The 26,051-nt window shown below is 37.7% G+C and overlaps 1 protein-coding gene across 2 annotated transcripts in view; it reads left to right on the top strand.

Annotated features, from left to right (window-relative positions):
* Positions 1–26,051, top strand: part of VAV3 (vav guanine nucleotide exchange factor 3) — a 329,840-nt gene that overhangs the window by 273,992 nt on the left and 29,797 nt on the right. For both annotated transcript variants that reach the window (XM_019746514.2, XM_019746513.2), the window contains exons 21-22: positions 23,913–23,978; positions 25,833–25,867. In XM_019746514.2, coding sequence (XP_019602073.2) covers positions 23,913–23,978; positions 25,833–25,867 — 101 coding nt within the window. The remainder of the gene's footprint in view (positions 1–23,912; positions 23,979–25,832; positions 25,868–26,051) is intronic.

Here is a 26,051-nt window from a genome sequence, read left to right as displayed (position 1 = left end):
TGTATTTGATAAGAGTAGTGATTTGTTTGTTGTTGTTGTTGTTTTGCCTGTGGGTATCCACATGTTCAAGCACCATTTGTTGAAAAGACAATCATCATTTCTCCACTAGATTGCCTTTGCACTTTGTAGAAAACTATTTGTCCATATATCGGGGGTGCCAAAAAAATGTATACATATGACTTGTATTCATCTTTCATTAATGGTATTTATTGAGTGTTGCAATTTTAATACAGTTTTTTCCATTCTTAAAATGTGTATACATTTTTTTTGGCACCCTCTGTATGTGTAGGTCTGTTTTGGGGCTCTCTATTCTGTTCCACTGATCTCTTTCTCCATCTTTATACTAATATAATGCCGTTTTGATTATTGCAGCTGATAATAAGTCTTGAACTCAGACAGTATTTGGCTTCTAATTTTTTTTTTCTTTTTCCAAAGATGTTTTGGATATTTAGGTGCTTTGCGTTTCATATGAATTTTAGAATCATCTTAACAATTTCACCAATCAAAGCTTGCTGGGACTTTGATTGGGATTGTGTTGGATTGTAGATTAATGTGGGGGACTTGATATCTTAACTATATTGAGTCTTCTGACCACTGAACATGGTAGATCTCTCCATTTATTTAGGTTTTTAATTTCTCAGCAATGTTTTATAGTTGTCAGATGAAGGACATGTACACGTTTTGTCATATTATCTGTAATTACTTCATATTGCATTTGATACGATTATAAATGATAGTTTCCAAATTTCAATTTCTCTTGTTCATAGCTAGGTACATAGAAATACAATTGATTTTGTAAATTGGTTTTTTATCCTGTAATTTTGTTAAACTCACATATTCATTCTACTAGTTTTTAAAAATAGATTCCAGTAGATTTTTAATATAGACAATCAATGTTGTGAATGAATAAACAGTTTTACTTCTTCCTTTGCAGTTGCCATGACTTCTATGTCTTTTTCTTGCCTTGTGACCGTAGCTAGACCCTCCAGTAAAATGTTGAATAGAAGTGGTAACAGAGTACCTCCTTGCTTTATTCCTGTTCTTAGGGGGAAAGCTTTAAGTCCTTTACCATTAGGTATGATGCTATCTGTAGTTTCTCATAAAAGCTCTTTGTCAAGTTGAGCATGTTCTCTTCTAGTTCTCGTTTGCTGAGAGTTTTTATCAGTGAGCATGTTGCATTTGTCAGAACGCTCCTTCTACATCCATTGAAACGATTTCATCGTTTTTCTTTTTGTTCGTTTGTTAATATAGTAAATTATATTGATTGATTTTCAGATGTTAAACCAGTCTTTCCTAAGATAAATCCCAATTGGTAATGATATATTTTCCTTTTTGTATATTGTCATTTTATTTTCTTATAATGCCCTTGTCTGGGTTTGGTAATAGTTTAATGCTCAACAGATGAATTGGGAACTATTTCCTGCTCTGAAATTTTCTGAACAAGTTTTTATAGAATCATCATTTTTTTCTTCCAAAAGTATTTTGTAGAATTTACCAGGGAAGCTGTCTGGGCCTGGAGTTTCCTTTGCAGGAAACTTCTTTTAAATTACAAATTCAACTTCTTTAATAAATATACAACTATCCAGGTGATCTATTTTTTGGGGGGTGAGCTTTGGTACTTTGTGTGTAGAATCTGTATTGGTGTCATCGCTCTCATTTCTGACATTGGTAATTTGTGTTTCTCTCTGTCTCTGTCTCTGTCTCTGTCTCTCTCCCTCCCTCCCTCCCTCCCTCTCTTCCCCTCTCTCTCCCTCCCTCCCTCCCTCCCTCCATCCATCCCTCGCTCCCTCCTGGTCAGTTTAACTACATGGTTAAGAATTTTATTGATCTTCTTGTCGAACCAGCTTTTGGTTTCATTGGTTCTCTCTACTGTTTTACTGTTTCCTACTTAATTGATTTCTGCTCTGGTCTGGTTGGGTATTACTCCATTTCTTCTCCTCATTTTGGGTTTAATTTGCTCTTATTTTTCTAGGTCCTTAAGGTAGAGTATTTGCTCATTGATTTGAGAACTTCCTTTCTAATATAGGTCTTTAGCGCTGTAAGTTTCTAAGTACTACTTTTGCTTCCTCCCCAAATTTTGGTATGTTGTATTTTCATTTTTGACCAATTCAAAATACTTTTTAATTTCCCTTTTACTTTTTTCTTATAGGTTATTTAGAAGTACAGTATGTAGTTTCTAAATATTTAGGGATTTCCCAGATATTTTTCCATTTTTATTTTCAAATTTAATTCCATACCATTAGAGAAAGTAGTTTGTATGACTTGAATCATTTTAAATTTATTAAGAATTGTTTTATGGACCAGAATATGGTCTATGTTGATAAATGTTCTGTGTGCACTTGAAAAGAATGTGTATTCTGTTTTGGGGTGGGATGTTCTACAAATGGCAATTAACTCAAAGTAGTTGACAGTGTTGGTCAAGTGTTTTGTATCCTTATTGACTGAGGACGTAACCATCCAACCCATCCACTGTCCTACACTCAAGTCTGAAATCTTTGTATATTCACGATTCCTTTTGCTCTCTCACCCTTCTCCACATCTCTTTAGTCATCATCAAATTTCTTCATTTTACCTTCTAAATCACTCTTAATGCATTTCTTCTCCAGCTCTACTGTCACTGCCTAGTTCTACTCTAACCAACTGTTGCATCACCTTCTAACTGATCTCCTTGCCTCCAGAATTTGTCCACCCCAGTTCTCCTCCATACCACTGCCAAGTTCAGATGCAGTTTCCTAATCCTTGTTAAAGTCTTTCAGGGTCTCCCTTCTGACCAGACAGAAGGCACATTTCTTAGCCTGAGTGGAGGCGTTGTAAAGCTGAGGGTCCATGCTGCAGTCCCTGCCTACTTCTCTGACTTCACCTCTCACCCTTTTCCCACAGGCTGTGTGTTCTCACTTGCAGGCACCCCTACTTTCCTCTGCACCAGTTCACCTGATGCCTCCTCTGAAGCTTTTCCTGTTCCTGTTCTATCTACCTTCTTATTCCTAGCTCTATTCCTAGGCAGAATTGAACAGAATTCTTCTTATTTCTTCCTTTCTTGTGATAATAATGACAACAAGGCATCAATGACTAATGCTCATGTATACACTTCTTATGTACAAGGTAGAGTTCTAAGCATCCTTTACATATATTAACAAAGATAGTACTGATGGCAATTCTGTAAAGTACATACTGTGGTTATCCCCGTTTTATAGATGAGTGAACTGACACCGAGAGGGCAAGTAACCTTTTGGTCTGCCTTGTAGTTTTTGTCTTGATAGCTGGACATGATATGCTGGGTAAAAGGAACAGCTGGACATAGACCTTTAGTAAACGTGTGGTGGTTAGGTGTGTGTGGGTGTGTGAAGTGTTCGGTAGTCCTCTGATTAGGTCTCAGTCTTTTAATGGCCTGTGCCTCTGGACAGTGCACTTCACAAGTGTTTCTCAGGTCTTTTTCTCCCCCCTAAGGTGGGGCATGATGGCTAGAGTGGGCTGGAGTTGAGTTCTCTTCCCATGGTCACTGGTAGTTAGGCTCTGGTTAGCTAGTTTTCCCTGAGGTCAGAGTATTTTTCCCCTCCTTCCACCTGGAGCCAGAGGGGATTCTTCTCCCATATTTACTGTGCGTATCTGGCCCAGCCCCTGAAGGTAAATCTCACAGTTCAGGTTTTCCTGCCCCAGCACTGGTATGAGATCTTGGTGTGGTTTCTGCTGGTGAGTCCCTGCTCTGCTAAGCTCTGACTCCTGCATTTGCCTGTCTGTCTCTCCAGTCTTGGGGGTCGAGGTTTGTCCTGTGCCCTCCCCTGTCTTATGAATCCAAGCAGAGTTGTGGATTTTCAAGCCTGTTCAGCTTTTTACTTGTTAGGACAGAGTGATGGCTTCCAAGCTTCTTACATGTGGAACTGGAAGCCACAGTACACTTTTCACTAAATTGTACTGCCTTCTATCCTTTTTAGACAAAAAGAGACATTATTGCTTGTCAATTTCTTTCAGCAGACTTGGAAACAGGAAGCTTTTCTAGTACGATGGTATAATGGCTTTGGAAACTCTCAGGGGACATGAGAGAGATTCGATGGCAAAATATGTGTATCTGTCTGTTGAGGGGAGGATATATGATAGGAACAAGTGAAGCTAATGTCTAGAACAGACAAAAACAATTAGCACATTTATTTCAGATCAGCAATTATGTATTGAATGTCAACGCTGTACTCACTACTCAGACACTGCTCACACTTCAGTCATCAACTCCAGCAGTTGGTTTGACATTAGGTCTTCTGTCTTTAGAAGAACCATTCATGCTTGCTGGCAGCTAGTGATGTTTGAATTTTCAAGGATATGTTAAAAGTTCATCTAGCGTTTCCAGCGAAGATGAAGCATAAGTCAGAATTGTCTTATGGGTACTTCTAAGCCAGTCAAAGGATTTTTTGCTAACAAATGCTAACCTTGTTGAAAGGAGCAGTGGCAAGGGAGAAAATCTGGATTCAAGTCACGCATGTGGAGCCAAATAGCTGTATGGCCTGGGTCAACTCAATTTCTACATAGCTTCATTTCTTCATTTGTTCCACGAGGAGGCCTGGACCAAAGCAGTGCTCACAACTCTGGCAGAATCATCTGGGGGGGCTTTGTGAAAATAGCAACACGTAACTCCACTTCCAGAGATTAGGGTGCATTGGTTTGGGTTGAGCCAAGGTGTGAGTAGCTTGTATAGAATGCCAGATAATTTTTTTTTTATTAGGATGACAATTGTTAGTAAAATTACATAGATTGCAGGTGTACAATTCTGTATTACATCATCTATAAATCCCATTGTGTGTTCACCACCCAGAGTCAGTTCTCCTTCCATCACCATATATTTGATCCCCTTTACCCTCATCTCCCACCCTCCACCCCCTTTACCCTCTGTGTGGTGGTATTCTATGATGTTTCCCTCTGTTTCTTCTTTTATTACAGTACATATTTTAGTTCTGGATTTTTTTTAGTGGTTACCCTTAAGTTTATGTAAAAGAAAGTTTGATATTTAGAGTATTCCATTTTCTTCAGCACGCTTACTTTCTCCATTCCCATATTCCGGTTCAGGCCTTTACTGTCCCCCTTCTTATATTTTGGTTGTCACAAATTGTCCCTGTTGATGGTGGTCGAATAGCCTCCTTTAATATTTCTCATAGTGCGTAATGCAGGTTGTGTGTTAGAAAATTCCCTCAGCTTCTGTATGTCTGGAAAGGTCTTTATTCCTCCTTCATATCTAAAGGATATCTTTGCTGGATATATTATTCTTGGCTCATAATTTCTCTCTTTCAATAGTTTGAATATTTGGTTCCACTCCCTCCTGGCTTGTAGAGTTTCTGCTGAAAAATCTGATGATAATCTAATGGGCTTTCCTTTGTAGGTTACCGTCTTCTTTTCCCTGGCTGCCTTGAGGATTCTTTCTTTGTCGTTGATTTTAGACAGCTTCAATACAATGTGCCTTGGAGAAGGCCTGTTGGGATTGAGGTAATTAGGTGTTCTATTTGCTTCTTGGATTCGAGGATCCAGTTCTGTCCACAAGTTTGGGAAATTCTCATCGACAATTTGTTTGAATATATTCTCTGTTCCCTTCTCTCTTTCTTCTCCTTCTGGTATGCCCATTATTCTTATATTGCTCTTTCTGATGGAGTCAGAAAGTTCTTGTAGAGTTCTTTCATTTCTTTGAAGTCTCAAGTCTCTTTCTTCTTCCATCCGTGTCATTTCCAGGCTTCTGTCTTTGATGTCACTGATTCTTTCCTCCATCTGGTCAACTCTACTACCTAAGCTGGTTATTTCATTCTTAATTTCTTCTATTGAGTTCTTAATCTCCAGAAATTCTATTCGGTTCTTTTTTAAAATTTCAATCTCTTTCGTAAAATGCTCATGTTCTTTCATTGTGTTCCTGAATTTATTAAACTGCCTTTCTGTGGTTTCCTGCATCTCGTTGAGTTTTTTCAGAACTGCAATCTTGAATTCTCTGTCATTTAAGTCACATATTTCCATATCTTTAAGTTCTTTTTCTGGAGACTTTTCACTTTCTTTCTGAGCTGTCTTGCTGTCTTGGTTATTCATGGCAATTATTGATTTATTATTTCTCTTCCTAGACATCTACAGGAGTGGCTTCTGCAACAGGTTGTTAGGAAGAGGTCTTTCTTTTGTTTTCCAGTACTTGTTGGTAGGATGTTTTATTTTCTCTCTGACTGCAGCCTTTTTTTCTTTCTCACTGGGTAGTGCTATGTTTTCTCTGCACCATTGCAGCTTCTCACACAATTGGGGGATTCCCTGGGAGACAGGCTTCTCCTCTGTTAATAGTTCACCTGGGTCACAGGGCACAGTGTCCATGTGGGTATTCTGAGAGCTTTTGAAGTTCCAAAGCTCTTCCTGCACCAGATTCAGAACCCGTGTGTTTCAGCAGTTCTGTCTACTCCTGCAGGTCTCTGCCCAGATAGGTGGGGCCAGGGGCCCAGAGCAATGGCGGCGATCACCACCGCAGCCAGTCCTGCTTCCACAGCTCCCTCCCCTTTGCCGGAACTAGTTGGGCTGCGAATCTGTGTCTGCGGTCCACAGTTCTCAGAACAGCAAATATTCTGTTGTTTTGATCTGACACTGCTACTGTTCCACTTCTAGCACTAGGCAGGTGGGGGTGGGGTGAGCTCTGGGAGGGTACGGAGGGGGCGGCTAGTCTCAGTGCCTAAGGCTTCCGTTCTCTGCTCAGCAGTGAGGGCTTAAACCACCGTTTTCAGCCTTCTTCCCTCAGTCTTTTCTCCGAGGTCTCTGCCGTGAGCGTTGGGTTCAACCGTGTTATATGCTTTCCCCTCAGCCCTGTGGGCCATAAGCGGAGCCTTAGCAGTCCGAGTTCTTCCCTTTCCCACAGCTGCGGTAGTTCCGGGAAGCAGTGAGCTCGGAGCACTGAGTTAGGTCTGCGTCCTGCGCCCCCGCGGCTCTGTCTCTGCACTTCTCCCTCCCCTCCTTCCCCGCTCGCACAATTCGCCCACCTTTAGGTGAACTCAGTAGTGGGTCTGTTCGTCTTGCCTGTCTGCTGTGCAGGGAGTCCTTTGTAGAGTTATAGTTGTTCGATTAGTTGTAAATCCCAGGGGAGATTTACAGAGGCTCACCTCACGCCGCCGTTTTGATGCCATTCTAATCCCAGATAAATTTAATGTGAGCCATCAACTAGATGATCAAATTGGTAAGATTCCATGGTAGTTATGGCACTATCTCCAGCTCACTATTTGGTCGTTGATAACAAACCAACTTACTCAGCATTGCTACAAAATTTGGTGTTACAATGGGTGCAGTACTTTAGCTCTGGTAGTTGCCAAATAAAGGTTACATTTTCAAAGAATTAGTTAGTATACAATTAAACTATACTTGCCACAACCTTCATACTGAACTGGATATAATTGTTTTCTTTGACTCAAAAGGCACTTCAGGTCTTGCAGTGCTCTAAGGCTGTCATGATAAAGTCAGTTTTTGTTTTATGGACTGTACACATGGAAGGAACATATAGGAAACTGGCCTGAATTTGTACTTACTCAATGGCATGATCTAGAACAAAACTCTTTACTGCTTGTGTAAAGAATATAACTGGTTTGATCCTTTGGAGTCATGTGAGTCTGTGTGTTTACAATGGATCCATGTACGAGGTGTGAGAAAAAAAAATACAGTGAATGTTAAATTAAAATAAATTACAGTAGATGACACAGTGCAATAAATCCCCCTCAAAATACCTTCCCTCACTTCTAATAATCTTATCCCATCATTGTTGGCACTTTCTGAAGTGGTTCTGGAAGTCCTCTTTTGTGAGTGTCTTTAGTTGTGCTGTGTGGCTGCCTCAATGTCCTGAGTCAATTTAAAACATTTACCTTGCACGGTCATTTTGACTTTGGGAAAGAGCCAGAAGTTGCACGGTGCCATATCCGGTGAATAAGGTGAATGAGGACACACTGAAATGTTTTTATTTGACAGAAATTGCCATACCCAAAGTGATGTGTGACACGGAGCGTTGTCATGATGGAGGATGAAACTGTTTGCCCATTTCATGTTAATGTGTTGTTCGTGATCCATGATTTCTGGCACACTTTAAAACACACCTTCTCTCAACCATAGCTCACACCCGACTGACTGCACTGAACAAGTTGAAACTTGTCACTGTTACTAAGGTTCACTACGCCGCTTCCCGTATTGAAGATCCCTGCCTTTCCGTAACATGGCACTCGGCAGCAGCATTCACCATATTTTTTTATCACACCTCATATATAATTTGTTGATTTTCATGTTCAGAGAAGACAAGTGGTTTATGGTTTGCATCCTAAAGGATGTGACTCCTGCACTGGGAATTTTTTTCAAAATTGCTTTTGAGAAAATAGATTTTAAGCACCTCTCTTGGTCTCTACCCAATTGGTTTGGTCTCATTTGAGATTGCGTATAATTAGCACCAGAGGAGCAAGTTAACTGTTTTTCTTTTCCGTGCTAGAATTTAGTAAATTATAGCTCATTTTGCTGAGTGTTAGTTACTGACTCTACCATGTACTAGCAGCATAACTGTTAGTAGATTACTTACTCTGTGGGCATCAGTTTTATCACCTGTAAAATGCATACAGATTAAAATAAATAATCCATGATCACTACTACATGCAGAAAAAAAAAGAGATACTATATGAAAGCGTTCTAACACAGTGCTCATTAAACAGGGCTCCTATTTATTCAATTATCCGTTGATCCATTCAAATGCTAATAAAGTGCCTACTGTGTGTCTGACTTTGTTTTTCATATTCAGAGGACCACAAACAAGACAAGAGCTTTCTAAAGCCGTTGTCTTAATAATGTAAGGAATGGTCAAAGCTCAGCATAGGTGACACAGCTGATTTCCATTTTAAGTTTTTATTAAGGGTTTTTGTAAATCACATTGTCACAAACATATCTAGAGTTAAGCCTGTAGATAAAAATCCGGAATAGTTATTGGGGTGTGATAGTGGCTTTGCATTTGAATTTCAAAAATGCCTTTTGTACTAGCTAAGTGCTTTGGCTTATTTGGAAATTTCCAAGATATGATGCTTTCTAAACTAAACTGTTTTCTCCTCTGTCTTTTCAAGTGAGTCACTCCACACATTAGTGTAGAACGTCAGATTTTGTTTTAGACTGTCATGTTTTGTACATACTCTATGTCCAGAGAATACAAATTATCCTCCACTATCTATCAGGAACTTTCTTTCTTTGAATAACTATTAGTCTAGTCTGTATTATTATTAAAACAACAGTAATTTCTAATGCTATTGAAGTGAGTGGGCTCTCCGCATTTTTATTATAATGTCTTTCAAACAATGAGTTGCCAATTGAGCTATAGAAATGTACTCTGTTCAATCTTTGCATTGAAGAGATTTATTTGGCAGCTTTTCTTTTCTTTGTTCTCTTCTTCTTTCTTTCTCTTTCCTTGAAAGGTCTATAAAATTGTCTTCCAATGAAATGAATATAAAATAGGAAATTGGCCGTTTAGGGCAGTTTCCTAGTGCAGGTGTAAGGCATAGTTTTCACTGAGTGTAACAACATGTAGAACAGTTCTGATCATGTCATTGAATGATAAAACCTGTTGCATTTAAGTCACTATAAGTTGATAAAAATGTGTAATCATGCTGAAAGAGATTGTTCATCTTGGAAACTTTTATTTTCCCAGAAAAGATACAGATTATACTTACCAGAGAGGGAGAGAGGACAAGAGAGACACAGCAAATGTAAAATCATGCCATGCCATCTATGGTTTCTGTAACAATAGAATGCTTTATACGTGTTTTCTTCTTAGCATAAAGCTTATGAAACAGTGAGGATTCTGTGTCCTCTATCATGGGGGTTTTATTTGCTCTGTTGTCATTTATGAATACCCAAATGTTCCACAAGGAGAATTTTGTAAGCTAATTAGAACCAAAAGCCAATTATAAGCAGTAGAGCTGTAATCATTGTGCCAAAAATATATATATTTTTATCCACAATGAAAGTTAACCTAGAAAATAGTTGTGATACTTCACACTTAAAGATCATGCATCTACACGATCTTTATTCTAGGAAGTGAAAATGTTTTTACACACATTCTGATTAATTTACAGAAATCTCCATAAAGAGGGTAAATTAGAACTGTGGTTTTAAAGGGCCAGATTTATTATCCACCTATAGAATGGCATTTGCAGAATGAAAATCAGGCTTTCTTCCCAATTCCCGGTCTCCTACTTTAATTCTATATGTTAGACCACCCTACCTTTGTTTTAGGAGAGTCATTTATGATTTTTAATACCTAAGGAAAGGCAGTTTAGTTCTGTTTTGGTAGAGTAATCAAGAAACAAAACATTGCTTTATGTAGAAGTTTTTGCTTAATTTTTTTTTTTTTAACTCTTTGCCTCAAAGGAAAGAATAAAAAGTCAGAAAATAAGTTGAGTTTAGGGAGAGTCTCAGGAAGAGGGAAGCAGGTTGCCAGGAGCCTTGGGGAGGGGTGGCTCTTGACTTACCCATGGGCCACAAGTATTAAATGTCCTGTTGCCACCATCTTAGTCCTCAGGACACAGTGGTCACGAGTACAGCAAGTTGACCCTTGTCTTAGTTTACTTTGTGAAGGATTTTTACTTCCCACATGACTGCTACATTTAGTGTTCAAACAAACAACACTCCAGGGAATTTTTTTTCCCCTCCACAGATGCATTTTCCTCATTTTAACCTGGAAAAAAAAATGAGGGGTTCAGTTGCCGGGAATCATTTTCATAGGAGACATGTTTTCTCAAAACCTTAAGTCATTGGCATATATTTTACTTTCTGCCTGAACTTTCCCTTCTACCCCCATTCTCTTAGCGAAATCCTTCCTCCAGTCAAGGCTCAGTTCTGGGGTCACTTTCTCTGAACCCGAGGGCTTCTATTATAATGCTCATCATACTGCATCCTCACTGCCCACTCACCCTTCTTCCTCTTGGTTAGAGCACTCCAGAAAGATAATAGCCATGGCTTTCATCTCTTTCTCTATAGACTAAAGTAGGCATTCAGTCCGTGAGTTTATAATGAAAAACTGTTCAGAGCTGCTGTTTTCATAATATGTTATTTACAAGTTTTCAAATTCATTGTTTATTTACTCAAATTACACTTTATGATGTTATTTGAAAGACCATTAAAATGTTCATTCATCTTGTCAGACTTAGATTTATCTTTGTTCTCTCAGAATAGTCTTAAAGCTATTTAACCTTGTGTCCTCAAATTCCTCATCTATAAAATGGGGGTTTTAACACTTAAATGACTCACAGGAGTGTTATAAAAAAAAATCATAGGAAGTAAACTTGAAAGAAAATTGAAAAGGAGAAAAAGTATATGTCTGTATGATGGTTAATGATTTTGAAAGATGTAATTCATTTTCCAGAAGTAGGAAAATGATTACCAGTTTGGTTTTCAAAATTTTTATTTTAAATTTCATCTCCCCATATTTAATATGAAGAGTCCCATTAACATATATGGGTTCCCATTAACATATATAGAAGACCAGTCTGCCCTCCCAATTCTTAAAATTCTTTAATCAGATATTAAGTATTTTACTTTATAATTAGACATGAAAGCACAAATGATAAATTCTGAGGGGAATAGTTGATGTAAATAAACATGGTGAAATCATGAGCCCCTTCCTCAGAGTGGATTTGGATGAGAAGGCCTTAGAGTGGGAAGGAAACGAAGAGATGAGTCTACAGAAAACTAACTTTGCCTTGGGAATGGTTTGCTTACTTATGGAATCAACTGTAGGAACTATTGACATTCTGTGTGAGAGCCTTATGCGATTTGTCCTATAACACAGGACCTGATCCGGAAACCGTTTGAGGCCTGGGGAAGAGAGGTACAGTAGAGAGGAGTTAGTAGGTCTTTCTTTCCTCCCAACTCCTCTCCCTGCAACTGTAGTAGTCAAATCACTTCAAAGGATTCTTTTGCTTTGCCCTAGATTTAGAGGATACGTTTCTAGTCCCTTCTAGACCACACAAGAATATTAGCTATAATAGAATTTTCTAAAACTATGTATTTTTTTTCTCCTGATCTAAAATTCACATGTCTGGCTGTATCATAAAGACAAATAACAACACTGAAGAAATATTATTTTCAAAAAATCAAATCTCCTTTGTGGAGAGAACCGATTCCTGACACCAGAAGACTCATTGCTTTGGCTTATAAACCAGAGAATAAACATCTCTTAGAACTATGTTTTTTCCAATTTAGATTTCTACCCCAGGGCATTTCTTTGTGAAATTCCACACTTGTTTTTTGTCATGGCAGTGATACCTTTTGAGGCGGTACTGGAGCATAGTTTCAAGGTATTCCTCAGTTGACCTTGGTTTTGCTCCTCACTGCCTATCATCACTTGCCCATCCCTTGTGTAAAATCTGGAGGAGCCGAGGCAGAATGAAAATTGTGGATGTGGGGATCAAGAGCTATGTGAAAAGAGTAGAGGCTTATTTGCTATCAGTATACCCTGTAATCGTGAGACCTTTATTTTGACAGGTATTTACCTCAAAATATTGAGTGAAATCAGGGTCGGTCCCTAATTACAGGAAAGGAGAAAAAGGCAGAGAGTGACTGTAATAGAACAAGGGAGGCCCAGGAGAAATGGTTACAGAAGATAATAGATGTTAGTAAAAGCCTGGAAGAAACATTTTCCCTGGGTGATTGCCAGCTGGCTTTGATTGAATAGATCATAAACTGAGTGTGCAGGAATGTTTCCAAGTGTACAGACTGTATTATGGGAGTTGGCAAGCCTCCTGACAAAGTGGGTGAGATCCTAATTATTAACTCTCAAGATGGACATTTTTTGGTTAACAGTTCTTACTGGTTCTTTTCCTATGCTTGGTACAGGGCAAAATGTAGGTTATAATGTACCTTAGATGAGGACACTGCCGTCTAAGTCCAAGTTCACACAGTGAAGTATAAGTATTACCTCTTCTTTCCCAACTGACAGTAATGTTATTAAGGGGAAAGTTTTGAAGAATTTTGTTGTGGTCCTTTTTCTTCTATCATTTTATCACCACACCAGCTATATTCTATAATGATTCAAAGTTTTTGTCAATCACAGAATGCCTTCAGTGGGCTAGCAATCGGCAGTTGCATCCGACATGACTATTGATTTGATCCCACAAGTGGTTTCAAAGGCATATGCACATGCCCTTAAGGCTTTGGGCCAAATAATTGATCAAATTATAACATCTATTGATTTCAATTATTCACAGTAATTTGAATTCCTGAAGAATGAATGAATGAATGAATGAATGAATGAATGTAATTCCTAACAAGTCAATCCTATGTATCCTGGAAAATAGAGGACTTCACACTGAGTTAAAATGAAAGTCGTTAAGGACCTGGAATGCCCTTATCTTCTATAAATAATTGCAACCAGATTAAATTACTTACACATAATATCCCTAATTAAGAATTTGTGGATCAAATACTTCTTGGTAACAGGACCTTGACTGGAGAATTGTGGCGACTTGGGAAAAGTGCTCATATAAGTAAAGAACTTTGGTGGTAAAACAAACCTCAGGAATCCTTGGGTCAAACTGTCATTTCACAGATAAGAATATTGAAGCCAAGAAAGGTTACATGACTTACTCAAGATCGAAAGGCCAGGAATAGAATACCAGGCTCCCGACTCTCTATCCATATCAAATTATTACCTCATAGGCTTTTTTTTAAATCCAAAACTTTGTAAAAATGTATGAAAATAAGTAAAGTAATAGCTAATTAAGGAAATAACATTATCTGAATGAGATCCTTAATGATAGTAGCCATGTTTATTCATTTTTAATCCCCTAGTACCTAACATGGTGCTCCATACATATTAGGAAGTCAATATACACTTTTCATTAAAGCACTGGTTCTGTTCTTAGTAGAAAAGCAAATTCTTTTACAATGCCTAATATTGCCATGAGCATTTAATGTGTATGGTGCTATTCCTTAAACTAGTTCCTCTGTGATTACTTATGATTAAAATCACCAAGGATAGGAAAATATTCATTCGTTGTTTGCCAGGACTAGAAAAACAAATTTCTATATTTTGGACGTTCATTAAGCCAGGTTTGTTTTTTGGGTTATATGGCCTCTCCCCAAATAGGATTTCTTCCAAGATGTAGTAGAACCTGGTTCTTCCTTCCAGATTTTGTATTGAGTAACCACTTGAGATTTGGATTACCTACATGCAGACTGGTGTTTGCTTGCTGAATTTTCTTTTTTCTTTCATCAACGGTATTCTCTTGTTTACTTCACTAGAAAAACACAGTTATAAGATTGTGATTTAGGATGGCATCGTGTGCAATATCTCACCCAGTGAGACTTTGAGGTTTCCCTTCCAGGCTGAGGAAATCCAGGAACCTAACAGAATAATGGTTTTTTGGATAACAAGATAAAGGTTCTGCAAAGTCTCATGCTGCTGTTATATTCATCTCACATCTAGTAAGTGTAGCAATACAGCTTATGGCTTTTTAGTGGGTTTAGTGTACGTTTCACAACTTTTAAATTTTTTAGAGTTTTTGACACTTGAGTCTGCCAAAACTTCAGAAAGATAGTCAACAATGTTGTGTGCATTGGAACAACCATCAAATATAATTGAGGCCTTTGTCATTTATCGGGTGTGCCAAAAAAATGTATACAGGTGGACACTTTGGTCAGTGTTGCTCAAGCAGTAGTTCATAGTAATCAGAAGTGTCTGGACCCTGATGGGAACCACTTTGAGCACCTCTTGTATTTGCAGAAGTCAAACGTGACTTGTATTCGTCTTTTGTTATCGGTATATATTGAGTATTACAATTTTAGTAGTTTCCTTTCTTAAAATGTGTATGCATTGTTTTGGCACCCTCTGTATTTTGATGTAATTATAAACCCTTAAAACTTGAAGATTAATTTCAAAGGTCCTAGACCCAGATGCAAGTTTTTTTTTTTAGAGGTATTCAGAATTCTAGGCCTATGGCAGCCACTTAACTACAAATGAACTATCTCAGGACTATGAATTTTATACAGTTGTTTGAAAAGCCTTATAAGTGTTTACTGTTCATACATTGGATAAAAGTTAAAAATCCTATTCTCTTTTGACTAAGGAATGATAAAAGCTCATGGCTTATGGTTTTGTTCTTCTGTGTGTGTGCGCACGAATATTTTGGCATTCATTGGAACGACCATTCACTGTACCCATAGGCAACTGTGCCTGGCAAATTGTCAAGGTGTTCACTGGTGGAAAAATGCATGTCTTCCTTATCATATAAGAAGCAATTATGATGAAAGAATGTGCGGGTTTGCAAGAAAGCATTAGGACTTTTGAGATAAAGAATTGGACTGTCTGGAATGTAGTATTTCCTGTTCAGGTGAAAGTTATGTGAGAGTGTACGTTACTTGTGGCTTAGCAAACTGGCCTAATACAAGGAGGCTGGTGGGATTATAGACAGGACTAGGAATTTCTATTTTAATAACATGTGAATAGGGCGACTTAAAAAATGAAAATTTAGAAGTGAAAAAAGTCAATTGAGAATAATTTAAAAAGCAATATTGTGGGGAAAATAGAAAATAGGTGTTTTTAGCATTTACCAAGTGCCTTCACACCTGTTGAGTCTTTGATCCTTGCTGCCCTGGTGAGGCATGTGTGGCAGATCTTGTCATTGTCCTTATTTTACCACTGAGACTTGCCTAAGGTTGCTCAGTTTTGTGTAAAAAAAAAAAAAAAAAAAAAAAAAAAGAGTTGGGAATAGAATGAACTCTTCTGATGACACATCCCTACTGTGTGATCCTGCCTTTCTGTGTTTTCTAAGAAGTAGCACTGATATCTAACTGATGACAAGGGTTACAATATGGCTGCAGCTATGATCACAGGTGACACCTTACCAAAGACTAATTGCAGACAAGGTCTGTGTCCTGCTCTTCTCTCTTTTTCCAGTCCTTTGGTTCTATTGCATATACTCACAAAATCTGTCAGAATAATTCCAAAAATAGTGCTGCTTGCTACAAGCTATCTGTCTGCCCATCCATCCATCCATCCATCCATCCAGTCAGTAAACTAATCTGTATATTTGCCTCTATTCCCATAATTCATGGCCACCCTGTATGTCTTCTGCCCCCACACACTCAGGCTGTGTATTTCTGACTATTTGAGAGTGACGGCAGGGTAACAGTTGCTCTGGCCATTACCCGTGTGTGTGATAAATTGCTTAGTAACCTCCACAGCACCATCATGCATACGTTGAAAGTGTTTAGGGCACTGTAACTTGGGAGAATTTCCAGTCTTTCATAAATAACCATTAATCTGTCCCTTTTAGCATTCAGCTTTCCACATCTGTTTCAAATTGTTCAGTGCCATTCCAAGAGTGCATTAAAGCTCCAATCCAGGTGGTATTACGGGGATAAATGAGCCACAGGGAAAAGAGACACTCTGTATTTTTCTTAAAGCAATTCTGTCTCCTTTTTACAAAGTTAGAAGCCAAGCAATTTGTGATTAAGATTTTGGTAGGATGTCCTCTGTAATTTTAAGCCATCCTTGTCTATGGGTTTAAAAATGCAATTTTTGTTCCGCTGTCCTAGCATACATTAATATATATTTTTTCTATACAAGTAGATTGTAGATATCATTTTTTACCAGCATAGTTAAAGTATTTTTAATTCATTATGATTCACCATGGATTCTTGTGGAAGAAAAATTAAAAATAGTTATAACCTAACGTCAGTTAGAAATAGGTGAGTATGCATTTATATTTATAATGCTTGGGAATTTCAGACAAAGTTGTCAACAATTTTATATAGGAAGTGATTTGCTTTTCAGGGAAAAGTGGCATTATTTATGAATTATAATTTAATATTATTTTGCTTTGTGCCTGCTCCAATTTATTTAATGACAGTTATGAAGGTGCATCTTTTTTACCACATACAGCCCATAACCTAGTTTCTCACGTTCTTTCCAAAGAAAATACTTTCATAAGAATGACCCAACCTGTATGGTTAGATTTACAAAAGTCCTATCACATAATATAGAGAATGCCCTGCAGAATAAATGCATATAAAGGTAGCATTGTACATCAGATGACACGTAACTGTGAAAGAGGAATGTTTTCAACTTGACCTTGAAGTTGCTAAGGGACTTAGAAGAACAAATATCAGACAGGAGGAAAACTAAAAGAAGACTCCCTATCTCTGGCATTTGTAATAGGCATAAAGGAATCACAAGTTGCTTATCTGACCCAGAATAAAATGCCCACACAGGAATATAAAAAAGAAGGAAATTCAGCTACAGGTCTTTCATCAAGGTTAGTAAAAATTTCGTAGATCAAAACATAAAGTGCACAGAATCCTTGGCTTTGAAAATAGTTTATTTCATAGCTACAATCTGCATTTCCATCCAGTCATAGGCGATTGACAGCTGCTCCACCCATTAGTATTAATGAATTATCAATGTATGTCCCACACACATCCACTCGGGAACCAAAGACGCCCCTCCTACACACTACTTTGTTTTTTAATCTTCCAAATGTTGTAGGATAGCTATTCCCTTAATCAGTAGAAAATCATTGAATACAACACACATTATCTCCCATAGCTAACACTGACATCTTATAGGAATTAGTGAGGAAATGTAACTTTATTCACTGTTAAGCTATGTTAAATTATCTCTCACCTCTTTGTCATCTAAGGAATGTCTGTGACCATTAAGGAAACATAACCGCCACTGCTAGGGTATTTCATTAAGGAGAAAGCAATTCGGAATGACCTTGGTCTTCTCCTTAGCAGAAATTTCCCCCTCCTGAGAGACCTCTGATAGTGTCTTGAAATGCTTTTAGAAAGCACAAAATGGCTTTCTGTACAGTAACTATGTGTCCTGGCTTACTCTAAACAGTCCCAATTTACACCTTATATCTTGGCATAGTTATTAATCCCTACCCCCTTTCTCTCAAAAGATCCTAGTTATAGGACATTCCTTATTACAGCCATGGCCCCCTCCTCTACTGTCTAGGACGGTTCTAGTTCCCATTCATGCCTTTCAGGTGGAACCCTTGGCTCTACAAAGGAAGAAAGCTAAGAAAAGATTGACCAGTCCTTATAGCTTCAGAAATTATAAAATTCATTAAAAGTGTCTCCTAGTCTTCCATTCTTTGTGTACTCAAACCCCTTTCTCTTTGTGCATTGCATTCTCCAACACACACTCCTGATATAAAATGCCAGGGATACGGCAAGCAGTGTGACTAGAAGAATATTTTCATATAGAAACAGGCAGCTTAATGCTTCTCAGTTCTTGTTTTTAAAAACAACGTGTGATATATTCTTTTCAATGGAAAGGAAGTTAAAGTCGTACTACTCATTGACGTACGACTATCAGATTGAAAAATACCTCAAATCACAAGCATTTATTAAGTGCTTACGATGCATCAGCATTCTGTTATAAAAAAATGACTAAGACGTTATCCTGGGTTTCAAAGAATTCATGGAGAAAGACCATAGAAAATAATAATTCCAAGTATGTGAAGGTGCAGGGGGAGAATGCGGTGAGATTAAATCTGGAGCTCAATCTTGAGGAAGGTTTATAGAAGAGATAACAGAGGAGATAATGTGTGAACTGAGTTTTAGTGAAGGAATACAGTAAAAGTATCAATCTATAAGAGGGTCACTATGTCAATTTTGTTCAGAGAAAATAGGTGTTATTACATTGGCTAACATGCACTGTCACAAAGATATCACTGCTTCAAAACTCTGCATTCCATAGATTAAGACCTTTTGTTCTTGTCTGATGAAGAATGGGAATTGACAGTTCACCATTCTTACAACAGCTGTAATTTGTCAATTTGTTGATACATCTTCAAATAGAGTTTTGAAAGGCCATTATAAAGCTCTCTCTTAGGCCTTTCCCCTGCAAAATAGACTTACTTCCTTTAGTAAGACCGTTCTCAGAGGTCTTATTTTACTTTTTTAAAACAATACAGCTATATACAATGTCAGAGGGGTAGTAGATTGGGGAAGGGGGGTTATCACTTTGTGAGGGGTGTAAATGTCTAACTATGACATTATTTTGTTTACGTGAAACTAATAAAAAATAATAAATAAATAAAAGTAAGCAAGCAGACAAGATGTTAAAATCTATTTTACAAAATTAGGCATGTTCAAGATAAAAGAACAAAATAATAAATATGCCTACGTTCTTAAAAAAAAAGAAAAATCACCCTTTCCTTTTCTTTTTTTCAAAAGATTTTTTATTAAACTAGAGCTAACATAATATTATATCAGTTTCAGGTGTACACTATAATTATTCAACATTTATATACCTCAGGAAATCATCACCATGATAAGTCTAGCAACCACCTGACACTATATACCACGCTATCACAATATTATTGACTATCTTCCCTATGCTGTACATACATCCTCATAACTTGTTTTATATCTGAACCTCTTATTCCCCTTCACCTTTTTCCCTACTTTAAAAATTTTTCAATTACAGTTGACATTCAATATTAGTGTATATTAATTATTTTGTATTAATTTGTATATTACATAATATATGTTAATTTATATATTGTATTAATATAATTATATTTATATTAAAACACTAGGTGTACAGCCTAGTGGTTAGACATTTATATAATTTAAATGACTAGTCTAGGCTAATACCCACCTGGCACTACACATAGTTATTACCATATTATTGACTATATTTGTTATGCTGTACTTTACATCCCTTTGACTATTTTGTAACTACCAATTTGTACTTCTTAACCCCTTTGCCTTTTCCACCCTGCCCCCCAACTCTCCTCCCATCTATCTGCTATGCCTTCTGGTCTTACTGGAGTGACCTTATGTAGTAGGTGTCCTGTGGGGCTCCATGGCACAATCTCCCTGATCACCAGAGCCAGGTGCTCCAGGTGTTTCCCTTGTGTGGGTTGTGTGTGTCCTCCTGTTGTAGCTGAGCCCTGGCTGCTGTTTGCACATCAGTGGGAGGGATTGACCCTCAGGCTGATTGGTTGTGAGGACTACCCATGACTACAATGGAGAAGTTGTTGTGCCGGGGCTGACTTTATGGAGCAGGATTCATTTTAGCATGTCTCTGGTGCATGCTCAATATGCCCTTTGGTTGTGTTGTTCTTGGAAGCAGCTATATGATGCCTGGCTCAGTGTGAAGCAGCCACCGGGTGTGCTGGTCCCAGGGCCTCCTGGGAGGGAACCCACTGCAGGCCAAGTTCAACTGCAGTCTGTGCCCTGCCTGGGGCCACCTGGCATGAGCCACAATGCAATCCACAAATAGCCACCATCTGCGATGGGCTTGGAGGTGCATCAAGAGACCAAGCTGTGAACCGAGGCTGGCTGCCACTAGTGTCAGGCTTGGGGCTGCTCAGCAAGAGGTACCTGGCATGCCAAGTGCTGCTTGTTTTGGGTTTGTGGACCCTTGAGAAATTTTAGGAAAGTGCACAGCATGAGCCAAGATAGGCAAGTTGTATGGAAAAGCCACTGAAAGTGGCTTGGGTGTGCCTGAAAGTTGGGTGGGGCTTGGTCTCAGGGAATCACCATGGTGGGGCTAATGAATGGTGGTAGCCAGTTTGATGGAGACTCAGACACCGTAGGTGCCCATGTCTGCATGCTAGGAATGGGGGAGGCTCAACAAAGAAACAGTGGCTTCTGCCAGCTTCTCTGTCTGGGAGAAAGCTGCTCTCACCCCAAAGCCAGACAACTCAGTTCCTCCTTGTATGTCCCTAGAGCGCCCCCCCACGCCCTAGCACTGTAGCTCAGAGTGATTGACTGTGTCAGCGAGTATGTCCATGGGTGGTCCCTTTAAGAGAAATGCCTGGGACTCCAGCCACCCTCCGTCTCACCCAGCCACAGTCTCCACTGGTTTTAACAGAAAGAGTTATGGGGAATTCTCTCCATTGCACTGGAACCCTGGTCTGGGGATCTGGATGTGGGACTGAGACTGTTCCCTTCTCTGGGGGGGACCTCTGCAGCTCAGATATCCCTCCTGATTTTTAATAGTTACCTGCAGGTGGGGGACAAGCCCATATTGAATCTCTGCACCTCCTACCAGTCTCAAGGTTGCTTCTTCTATATGTTCTTAGTTACAGGACTTTGGTTCAGCTAGACTTCAGGCAATTCTCAATGATGGTTGTTCTGTAGTTTAGTTGTAATTTTGATGTGGTCTGGAGAAGAGGTAAGCACTGCATTTACCTACACCACCATCTTGACTGGAAATCACACTTTTCTCTTCTGAGCTTCCATCAGTTTATGGTTCACACCCTTATATTTTGTACTCAGGTAACATTGCAGTGCATTTATATATAAGGGTCTGGCTAGTTGTTTAGTCTCCACATATTGCACTTATTTGTATCTTAGTGTCATGTTTAAAATAAAGCACCATAAAGAACTCAGTAAGTATATTTGAATGAAAGAAATACTTCATTCTAACCTTATGGTTACTGTGCTGTCATCACTCTTTACTCTCCAATTCTTCTCATTCCTACTGGTCTGTCCTACCTTCTACTTACACTAATTTCTGTAAGTTATGTAAATGATGGAAAATTTTGTTTTCCATCATTTTCTCTCTATATTGTCTTCTATGACAATCTTGCTCGAATGATTCCGAGTTTCCCATCTCTATGATTGCCATCTAAATCTGTTATCTGTTATCTGTTTGGATGGATTAAAGGATCAATTCTATCCTTGACTTTTCCTTCAGTCTTATAGACTTCTCTCCCTGTATCTCTTCCACAGGCAAGTCCCAAACACTGTAGTTAAGTAATGTCTCTAGCACCTGTTTCCCTTCCTCCAGTCCCTGTTTCCTTACCACCCCAGTTTTCTAATGATAGTCTCACCTCCAAGGTCATGCCTTTCCATAAGCCAGCTGCACATGGATGTCAGTGTAATTCTTCTAAAATATGTGGCCCCTTTACTGAAACCACATCACGAGTGATCAGTTCAGATATCATAGTCAAACTGGTTCCGTGCTATCTTTTAGCCTTATTTCCCCCTGTCTTCCTTTATGAGTGTTATGACTGGTTGGAGAAGCAGTGCAGCGCTGTTAGCATGTCTGAATTGGAACTCTTGTTCTGTCACTTGCTTGTTTTGTGATGGTGGGCAAATCATTTAATTTCTCTGTGTGTTATTTTCCTCACTTATAAAATACGGAGAGTAGTTAGACCTACCACAAAGGCTCACTGTAAGGACTAAATGAAATGCTCAGAGCAGTGTCCAGCGTACAGTAAGTGTTCAATTAGCATTAGCCATCATTAGACTCTATTTGAGGGGAACTATTGGCATTTCGTATCCACATCCTGTAATTTCCTACCCCTGTGCTTTTCTCATGTCATACTTTGTTTTCAGGATGTTCTCCATTTTTTATCTGTATTTATTTAAACCCCACACAATTTATATTCACGTGCTTCATGTAGCTCTTCATGTAGCTTTCAGTCAACCCCCCAAAAGTTAATCCATCTTTCTAATTTCCATAGGCTCTCTGTCCCTCTCAAACAATAGTTAGCCCTTCCTATCTAGTATTATAATTATGTGTATACATATCTTTACTCTGAAAATATAGGGAACAATAGGAATTACTTTTATGAATTTTTACATTTTCTTCAGTGTCTAACCAAGTTAATATTAGATACTATATTTGTTGAATAAATGAATGAATATTTTACTTGGTCACTTACCTTTTTCCTGATATTCAAGGGCAGTGCAGTTTTTAGAACCTTGCCAAAATTAATATCATGTCTTTGTTTGGTTATTGAGTTTATCTCCCTCTCTGTCCTAACCTCCCCCTCCTCTTCTCTTTTCTCTCACTTTGCCCTACATCTGACCCTTCCCCCCTTTCTACTGCACTTCCTCTCCCTTTTTTCCACTTCCCTTTTCCCCTCTTCCCCTTTTCCTTCCCTTTACTTTACTCCTCATTTTAAAAAAAGCTCTGAATTACTACTTTATATGTTCTCTACACAATTATAGTTAAGCTGTATGAGCACAAAGGGATATTGCTTTAAGAGGGAGATGTTTTCTGATAATTATTTGTTACTTTTCTTCTTAAAAAATAATAGAGCTGTAACATCCAATCATGCTATTACTCATCGGAGGTACTGAGAAGCAGTTGTTAAATAGCAAATAAAAATAAGCCCAATTTCTGGACAAGGAGAAGTACTCTAATAAGAATTTTTTAATTACACATTCTGATTGTTGTAGTGTATTTTGAGTATAGTTTGTGGAAAAAGGAAACAATTTTAGGGTTAGTGCCATGAGACATTTTCAAAGAGGAATTTGACCAAGGGTATCTAAGAATAAATTCTTAAGTTTTTTTTGTCCATTTTGTGCTTAGGTTTTCCTTATTCTGTTAATTTCTTCCATGTTCTCATTTACAATGCCATTTTGAGCTAAAATATTTTCCTCCAACATCTTAACTTAATCAGTATCTGATTTCTTTCTTCTAAATCTGAAAATCACCTAAAACATCATACCATGCTGTTTTCCATTTCCACGTATCTTGAAATGTCTCTTGATGGAGCAATGTCATGAGTTATGTTAGTGACACCAATAGTAACCATGTAAATCGAATTCCTAATTAATTATGAACCTGCACAAAGCCAATATATCTACTTGTATTAATGGATATAAAATGGACAGAATATTGCTATTATCTCTATATAGGATTAAGAGAGTGTAAGATCAATGAAATCGGTAGCTTGGAAAGTCAAACTTGAATTCTTATTTTATAACCATGATCTGAGACCACGTGTAAAGTTTAACAATTTTAAAGCCTCTCTGCTTCTGCTTCTGCTTCCTTTCCTGAGCTCTGTAGTTAATTAGTGCTTAGGGCTGGGTACAAAGTGTAAGTAATTCTGAGGATTACGAGTAACAACACTATGTACACAGTGTTATGGGATTATCATTTATGGTATGTTTGTTCTCAGCATTGGCATTTTTTTTTTCTAATGTAGGGTAGAAATTTATCATCTGGAGAGGTTGGATTTTTTCCAAGTGATGCTGTCAAGCCTTGCCCATGTGTAAGTATGAGTATTTTATTTCTTTTGTTTTGTTTTGTTTTTGATGTTGTAATTAATTGGCAAGAATGCACAATGGATACTGGGTTGGTTGCTCATTGATTTTATTAATATTTTCTGGGGGGATCATATTATTTCATGTTTGAATGCTATAGGCAATGTTATTAAAATTCCCAAATCATTGTGATTTGATTGTCAGAAAGTATTTTTTAAAGTTAAGGGAATATATGTAAAAAGAAAAATTTGCAAAATTAAATTGTCTACAAGGTTTTAGAAGGAATAACCAAAGCTACAGATTAGATAGACGCATTTTACAAATTTCCTTGTTTCCACCGAGGTGAGAATGGTAGGGACTAGTCACAAATTCTTCAATCAAATCTCTAAATACATTTTACTGTGCTTTAGTTTGTCTTACTTATTTAATGTTATAGTGACATTTTCTGAAAACATCAAACACATTAGTTAGATACCCGGAGAATGAGTATTTACTGAAATAATACTATGGATGAATATAACATAAAATGTACTCTCTGATGCCTAGGGGGAGGGAGGGAGAGAGGGGGGGGAGAGAGAGAGAGAGAGAGAGAGAGAGATTGGCTTAGGAATAAGTATACGTTTAAAGAATACAGAGAAGGAGAATGAAGGAGGAAATATTTGTCCCATCAAATTTCCGAGGCCATGTATATCTTATCACCAAAAGGGAAACTGTTGAAGATTGATTTCTGTTTGTGAAAACAAAATGGTACAAGAAAATATTTGCAGGATTTAAATGGGTATAATTTACTTTCAATATTATTTGCTGTGTATCAGGATTTTATAGGTGATGAAGTTAAAGATATGATCCATTCGTTAAAATACTTAAATATCAATAACTTTAAAGATGTTCTGAACAGAAAGATAATGTTTTGATATATAACTCTTAACCTGGAAGGACAAAATTGTAAGAGCCCATTATGAAAACTGACATAGCTAAAGACGTATTCATATTGGCCAGGCCCCTGAAATATGACAGTTTTTATTGTTACAAATGGTGTTAATAATATTTTTAATTACCCAATGTAAAAAGGCCCAGAATACCATGGTGTGTATATATCAAAGATGCAGGTGATTTCATGAAAAATTTCTGAACACAAGACAACTCCCAGTCTTTTCTTAGGAGTTTATAAACTTTGTCCCCCTCTACATAGGATGCATTTTATTTGTTATTTTATGAATATTAGTATACCTTCTTTGGCTTTGTTCATTTTCTAGTTACCATGAGGAAGTAGAAGAAGTTTTCCTTTTTTTCCTTTCTTTATTTGCATAGAAAATGTAATATTTTTCTCTGTTGTGAAGCTCTATAGGAGAAAAGGGGGAAAAATAAATATTTTCCATGACTTTTTCATGAATAAATGTTTTCCTGGTGGTAGACTTCAAAATCAAAGTTTAGAATTTGTTACAGAATAAGAGTCTATATGCAGTATATATTGTTTATTTTGCCTGTTTTCCCAATGTCTTGGGAAAACAGATTGCTCTTTGGTTTTCCTAACATTTTCCTTTTAATTTTTTATGATAGGATTAAACTGCCTTGATAATAAATACCAAAAAAGTTTCCAATTCATATTTTTCCTGTTATCTCTCCCCTTGGAGGTACAGTGGCAGTAAAATGAATGAAAGAATGAATTAAAGCAAGATGAATTATTTTCTACTTATCTGACATATACTATGATTCACTCTGTATAAAATTGCCAATGGATAGTTCCAGGACTGTGCTACTTAGGGTTTTATAGCGCTGAGTCAGCTAAACTGAATTAATGATTGATTTCTAAAAGCTTCCCTTAAGTAAACTTAATCTATTTTTGCCTTTTTATATCCTAGGTGCCCAAACCAGTAGATTATTCTTGCCAACCCTGGTAAGCATTAAAAATGTTTGTGTAGCTAAGTTGAAATACCATACCCTTAGCTTGAGGACGCCTTAAATGTGGGGTTAGTAAACCACATTCCATTTCCATTTGTTCTGGATAGAGGTATTCTCAGATGTAACAAAACACTATAATGAATTTACATATTGCTGACCTTTCCATATCTTTATCAGAG

Source organism: Rhinolophus sinicus, linkage group LG14, assembly GCF_036562045.2.
Source record: "Rhinolophus sinicus isolate RSC01 linkage group LG14, ASM3656204v1, whole genome shotgun sequence".
NCBI lineage: Eukaryota > Metazoa > Chordata > Mammalia > Chiroptera > Rhinolophidae > Rhinolophus > Rhinolophus sinicus.
The sequence above is the reverse complement of the archived record's forward strand: the minus strand, read 5'-3'. Positions and strand labels throughout refer to the sequence as shown.